Source organism: Pistacia vera, unplaced genomic scaffold (assembly GCF_008641045.1).
Source record: "Pistacia vera cultivar Batoury unplaced genomic scaffold, PisVer_v2 Contig129, whole genome shotgun sequence".
Taxonomy (NCBI): Eukaryota; Viridiplantae; Streptophyta; class Magnoliopsida; order Sapindales; family Anacardiaceae; genus Pistacia; species Pistacia vera.
This window is the reverse complement of record NW_022195346.1, coordinates 1,317,802-1,325,221: the sequence shown is the minus strand read 5'-3', so window position 1 is coordinate 1,325,221 and position 7,420 is coordinate 1,317,802. Positions and strand designations below refer to the sequence as shown.

The 7,420-nt window shown below is 30.2% G+C and overlaps 1 protein-coding gene across 1 annotated transcript; it reads left to right on the top strand.

Annotated features, from left to right (window-relative positions):
• Positions 1-4,256: 4,256 nt before the first annotated feature.
• Positions 4,257-7,420, top strand: LOC116121926 (MDIS1-interacting receptor like kinase 2-like). The gene is made up of 2 exons (XM_031407831.1): positions 4,257-6,885; positions 6,996-7,420. The coding sequence occupies exons 1-2, from the start codon at positions 4,284-4,286 to the stop codon at positions 7,301-7,303; spliced, it is 2,910 nt and encodes a 969-aa protein (XP_031263691.1). The 5' UTR covers positions 4,257-4,283; the 3' UTR covers positions 7,304-7,420.

Sequence of the window (7,420 nt, the reverse complement as noted above, 5' to 3'; positions counted from 1 at the left end):
TATAAAATTGAGCTAGTGTCTATTGTTAGGAGATCGCACAGCTAAAAACACACTTTTGAGATAAATAACATATGAATAAAATCACATCACACAAAGAGACATAGTATTTACATGATTCAGTATTATCCGCCTGCATCTACGGATGTGAGAAATTTAGTATAGTTTCATGAACACAATATACAAGAGTACACAATACTGTAAACCAAAAACATAAAACAAAGCGAAAACAACCATGCTTAACCCAGTACTTAGAGTGGAAACAATCTTAGTTTCTAAAACACTTTCCCCATGGTGTTTAATAACCCTTACATCAAATATCTTATAGTCTCACATTCTCTCATAATCTTGAATTAGTTCTCATCCTTATATTTATAGATAGTATATGGGATATTATTTTCTTAATAGGATTCATATTCTAATTGTTAATCGGACTCCTAAATTATATTTTATTTACAATTGTATTTTTTATTAAATAGCTTTCCTGAAGACATATAATTTCACGTAGGAACAAATAAGCAAGCCACAATATCTCAACAGTTGCAGTTTAATCAAATAATGAATTAATTTGACCTAGTTATGTTGATATTGTTTATTGGAAACTAAAAAATAAAAACAAAATTACTATTAAACTTTTGGATCATGCAGTTGTGAGGTTAAAATATTTAACGTGTAGAATGTGGCAATAATAAGAATCTTCAAATAAATTAAATCCTTAAAATTGAACCAGAATTTATTTGCTTATGTGGAAAATTCTTAGCCATAGCCTTGACCATCTTATTTATACTACTTACTGGCCATATTAAGTTGAATTAGTCGGAAATTATGAGTTATCAATTTAATAAAACAATAGAAAATTACAATTAGTGTGGCGTTGAAGCCCATGCAGATACCATTGACGTTTCGTTATCAATTTAAATATCTTAAATGACACGTCCTTCCATACCATTTCCATCTCAGGTAAGTTAAGAGATCAAAATTTCTTGTATAATTACTAATTAGAGCTCATTTAATGGGGTTTATGAAAATTAGTTGTTTATAAGGTATTTTGAGTTTATAAGCATTTAAAATTTAAGCAGTTTGTATTTGGTTAAAATATTTATATGTGATTGATTAGTAGTTAACGCGTTTAGTAAAATGTGGTTTATAAGTATATTTTATTATTAAAATAACTAAAAAGAATGCTATATTATTTTATCAAATAATAAATTATATTAAGTCAATTTTTTACTATAATGTTATCAAAGTATATTTCGATCTTATTACAATATAATTTAATTTTAGAATTAAATAAACAAATATTTTATAGACAAATAGTTTATTAAAAATTTATAAGAATAATTTTTAGATTTTTATACAAAATAAACTAGTGAACAAATATAGTGAATTATAATTATATTCAAAAAAATAAAATTTCAATAAAAAATAAATTTATAATTTTTAGAAGCGTGAGTTGTTTGAAATATTAAAATAAGGTTATATGATAAAACTTAAAAATTAAATAAAGGTAATATGGTAATATATTTTGTCAATGTAATTTATAAATAGAGTGCTTATAAGCTCCAAAAAAAAAAAAAAAAAAAAAGTTGGTTTCCTCAACTTATTTTTTTGACTTATAAGTCTAAAATATTATAAATAAACAGATCAGTTTGATTTTAAAGTTTATAAACTGGTTTGATCAGCTTATAAGTTTAGACAAACACGTTTTTTATCCACTACCAAATAAAATGCTTCTTATATAAGATCTGACTGGCTTTTTTATAAACCAAAGTCATATTAATTAATTTTTATTACAAACTCCACTAGATTATGTACGTTTACTTGTTTACTACCGAACAATAATTTAGTTAATATGTGACCAACTCAAGGCCAAAAAAAAAAAAAAAAAAAAAAAGTTGTGGCGAGACGTTAATAAACAATTTTAATAAATAAACGTTATTTCTTTTTCTTTGTCTTTTTATTTTATATTTTTTTAAACTTTAAAATAAAAATGGTTGTCCTTTCTTTTAAATAATTTTTTTTTTTGTCAGCTTTTAATTTAATTCTAAAACTGGCTTTTCTCTTTTTAATTAAATTGTTTTATTATTTATTATTTTCTTATTATTTTTAATATTTACACTTCGAAATCAAACAATTTTTTTAGTTTTTAAATTTAAAATTGAAAGACTAAAACCAAGTAAAAAACTAGGGGTATCTAAGTTTCTTTATTGTTTTATGTTAAAATTATCTACAAGTGTCCATAAATTGAATAAAGTTATTTAGTGTTCAGAAATTGAACAAATTGAAATTGGTGTCCGTTTTGTCCTTAAATTGAACAAAAATACTTAGTATCTCTAAATTGAACAAATTGAAACTTGTGTCCAGTTTTTATTTCATGAAAAAAATTGTACCTAAACTGATAATATCCCTCGTTCAAAAGCCAAAATCTTTCATAAAATGAGGTTTTTCATTTAAATGGCATCGATAACTTCTCCCTAATCCCTCAATTTGCGTAAATTTGATTTCATAATCTATAATATTGGTTTTAGTGGAATAGAAGCTCATTTAGGGTGCAACACAAAATGTTTTAAAAAGTTTATCAGATAATTATTAATGAAATAATCTAAAAATACTCAAATTGTTAATTATTTTTAACTAAAAAAATATTACTATTTTTAATATTTTAACAAAATATACACCAAATTTTAAACCAATCAAGGACATGATTTGACTATCTAAAACTATTTTTGGTATTGCAAAAACCCCCAATTGACTATTATACATATGATGTGGCATGAAAAATCTTCTTGATATAGTTTGGGCATTCAATTATATAACATAAATCAGTAATCAATAAGTTAACATTTAACCACTCTATATTTATTTTTGATTAGTGATTGAATAAAATTCGCCTCTGGAAAATTCTACAAACGTCCCCAACTTTCAAATAAAAAAATATCCGAAATAAATAATTTGATAAAGTTGAGCATCCAATTATATAAATGAGTAACCAAGAAGTTAACATTTAACCACTCAATATTTATTTTTTATTAGTGATTGAATAATACTGTTTCCTGCTAGTCTTTACTACCAGTCTTACCGTACATTCCTCTGTCGACCAAATCTCTTTTACATCAATTCTTTTTTATACTAATTATGGTCATACTTCAAACAAATAACTATAGTTGATTTCATAATCCAATTCCGATTTTGCATGTCACACTTTCATGGAAACTCCCACTTTTTTCTTATACATGTATTTCGCTCATACTAGTATTATTATATGTTACTACAATATTATATTTTTGGATTCTGACTAATATGTTGCTAATGCATTTGTACCCCTTTCGTAAGTTTATTGTGAAATCAATATTTACTCCATACTTGGAACATGCTATGTCAATGTTGTATATTATAAGTTCATCTTATTTTTCACTTTTATTATTGCCAGGGCGATGCTACCCATGCAGGTTCCAATAAAAAAAATTTAATTTTATATATAAGAATTATTTTTCACCACTTAAAATGTTTTTTCTGGATGATTTATTTATTTATTAAAATTTATAATATAACCCCTCCAAACTTAATTTTTTACTCTACCATTTATTATCATTGGTAGTTACAAGTGTATCATTGTAAAGAAACATTGAAACTTAATACGAAGATTATAGACTTCCATCACTTAATTTATGTTATAAAATTTCTTAATAATACCTAGAGGAAGAATAAGCATATTTCTTGTCCACATGATCAAGAGGCAAGTTGCAGAAAATTTATGTGTAGAATTTCTCAACAAAACAACAAAATTGGAATTGGAGACTTTCAAGCATCAATTGTCTTGTAAGTTACAAGATCCTGACTATACACATATATGGAGTTGCATTCACCATATGATGAATATTACAGTTGTCACCTTCAGATCAAAATTTGTTTCCATCAAACTCCATTCACTGTTAGTACTAGAAAACTATGTGAGCAATTAATTTGCCAATTAGAGCTACTATTATAGTTAGAAAATTGAAGTGGTCCACCTCTACATTTTTAAATTTCATTGTTAAATTAGGAATGAATGCAAGACAGGGACACTTTTAAGTCAAGTCTAATACGTTTGAGCATATACGCATCTGTCATTGGTAGAGGATAAGAAAGATTAGTATCCACGTCAAGAGGCTGCAGAAATTTTTGAGCGCGAAATTAGAGGAGGAAACTTTTCAAGCTTTAAAGTATGTATTATGAGTTGCTTATATATATATATATATATATAAGAGTTTCCAAATTATGATATGAATTACATAACATAAAAAACAATGGGGTTGTCAAACTTGAAGAGAGTTTTTTCACTTGTTTCCCTAGTCTTGTTTGTTGTTATGTCACAATATTCTTCACTTGATGTTGCTTCTAATTCTACTCAAGAAGCATTGGCTCTTCTCAAATGGAAAGCCAGGCTTCAAAACCAAAGCCATTCTCGTCTGTCATCATGGACTCTTTCTTCTGTGAATGCCACAAATACTTCTACCCACCTCAAAACCAAAATAAGCCCATGTACTTGGTTTGGAATCTCTTGCAACCATGCCGAAAGTATCATTAGTATTAACCTGACTAGTACAAATTTAAAAGGTACTCTTCATGAACTATCTTTTTCAAAATTTCCCAATCTTGCATACATTGATCTAAGCCAGAATGAACTCTTTGGTTCTATCCCTGCTCAAATCGATCACCTAACAAATCTAGACACCCTTTACCTTTTTGCCAATAAGTTGTCTGGCTCTATTCCTAAGGAGATAGGCAACTTGAAGTTCCTTTCGAATCTAGAATTGAGTGAAAATCAATTGAGTGGCTTTATTCCTCCCTCCATTGGAAATTTGAGCAACTTAAAAGTTCTATACCTCTATGCCAACAACCTTTCTGGTGCCATTCCTATGGAGATAGGCAACTTGAAGGCCCTTTTGGATCTAGGTTTGAACGAAAATCAGCTGAGTGGCTCTATTCCTCCCCCCATTGGAAATTTGAGCAACTTAAAAGTTCTATACCTCTATGCCAACAACCTTTCTGGTGCCATTCCTATGGAGATAGGCAACTTGAAGGCCCTTTCGAACCTAGATTTGAGCGAAAATCAACTGAGTGGCTCTATTCCTCCTTCTATTGGAAATTTGAGCAACTTAAAAGTTCTAAACCTCTTTATTAACAACCTTTCTGGCACCATTCCTATGGAGATAGGAAATCTCTTGAAGTTGATTGACATAGAGTTGTCTCAGAATTACTTCACTGGTTCTCTTCCTGATAATATTTGTCGAAGTGGATCACTTACGCACTTTCGCGTTGGTGAGAACCATTTGCTTGGCCATATCCCAAAAGATTTGAGAAATTGCACAAGCTTAATTAGAGTTCGCCTTGAAAAAAACCACTTCAGTGGAAATATTTCAGAAGATTTTGGCATCTATCCAAATCTAAATTTCATAGATCTTAGTCATAACGAATTTTATGGTGAGATCTCATCTACTTGGGGAAAGTGCTCACAGTTAGGCACTTTAAATATTTCAGGGAATAATATTACTGGGAGCATCTTCCCTGAGATTCAAAACTCAACCGAACTACATGAACTTGACCTCTCTTCAAATCATTTAGTTGGAGAGATTCCAGTGGAACTTGGAAAGCTGACTTCTCTTAACAAGCTTATTTTAACTGGGAATCAACTTTCTGGTGGTATACCTCATGAAGTTGGTTTACTTACAGAACTTGAGTACCTTGACTTGTCGATAAATAGATTAAGCAAGTCAATCCCAGGAGATTTAGGGTACTTGTCAAAATTGCACTACTTGAATTTGAGAAACAATCAGTTTAACCTCGAAATTCCATTCCAATTAGGGAAGCTGTTTCAACTGTCGAAACTGGATTTGAGTCATAACTTACTCAAAGGAGAGATACCATCTCAGATATGTAATTTGGAGAGTTTGGAAAAACTAAATCTTTCCTACAATAACCTTTCTGGTTTAATTCCAAGCTGTTTTGAAGACATGCATGGCTTGTCAAGTATTGATATATCCTACAATGAGTTAGAAGGTCCAATTCCCAACAACACAGCATTTCGAGATGCTCCCATTGAAGCGTTACAAGGGAATAAAGGATTGTGTGGTAATGTAAGTGGATTGACACCTTGCAAGGCTCTCATATCACACAAACATGTCACACGAAAGAGGTTGATAATCTCCTTTCTTGTTTCAGGAGCACTTGCTCTTTTAATTGTGGTGAGTTTTATGTTCTTTTGTTTTCGAAGAAAAAAGCAAGAGTTACCGAAACAACGTAGAAGTGTGAACAAGGATGAAATTCTTTTGGTATTAAATTTTGATGGAAAAATATTGTATGAAGAAATCGTGAGTGCAACCGAGAATTTTGATGCCAAGTATTGCATTGGGAGGGGTGGATTTGGAAGTTTTTACAAAGCACAGCTTCTGTCAGGGACTATTTTGGCGATAAAGAAATTTCACTCCCTTCAGCTTGATGACATAGAAGATCAAAAAGAGTTTTTAAATGAAATAAGGGCATTAACAGAGGTACGACATCGAAACATTGTGAAATTTTTCGGTTTTTGCATACATTCTAAAGACTCTTTTTTAGTTTATGAGTATCTTGAAAGAGGTAGCTTGGCCACATTCTTGAGTAATGAAGCTACAGCAAGAGAATTGGATTGGGGTAAGAGAATAAATATTTTGAAAGGTGTGTGTAATGCCTTGTCCTACATACACCACGATTGCTTCCCACCAATAGTCCATCGAGACATATCAAGCAAAAATGTGTTGTTGGATTTAGAATATGAAGCTCATGTTTCGGACTTTGGAATTGCCAAATTTCTCAAGCCAAACTCATCTAATTGGACACAACTTGCAGGCACATACGGATATATTGCCCCAGGTATATATAATTCATTTGTTGTTGTCTTGATTATTTTGTTACTTACATAAAAAAAAAAAAAAAAAAATAGTTATGAAATATGATCTCATCATTTATCTTTCACTTTGTAGAACTTGCTTACACAATGAAGGTAACTGAAAAAAATGATGTATATAGTTTTGGAGTGTTAGCATTGGAAGTGATCAATGGAAAGCATCCAGGTGATATCATTCCTACTCTATCCTCTCCTTTCATTTGGGAGGATTTGTTGCTAAGCAATATTTTGGACGAACGCCTTCCACTTCCTCCACCTACTATTCAAGATCAATTGATAGGATTAATAAAGCTAGCAATTGATTGCTTGGATTCCAATCCAAAATCTAGGCCAACCATGAACATGGTTTCTCATATTTTTTCAGCCACAACAGATCTTCCCTAGACGCCTTCAGATAATCAAACCAAGGCAATTGATTGTGAGTAGAATGTCTTCAAGCTTGCAAAAGAAAAAAATAATTTGTGTCGTTTCTCTTTTAGTTAATTGTATGCATTTAGTTTC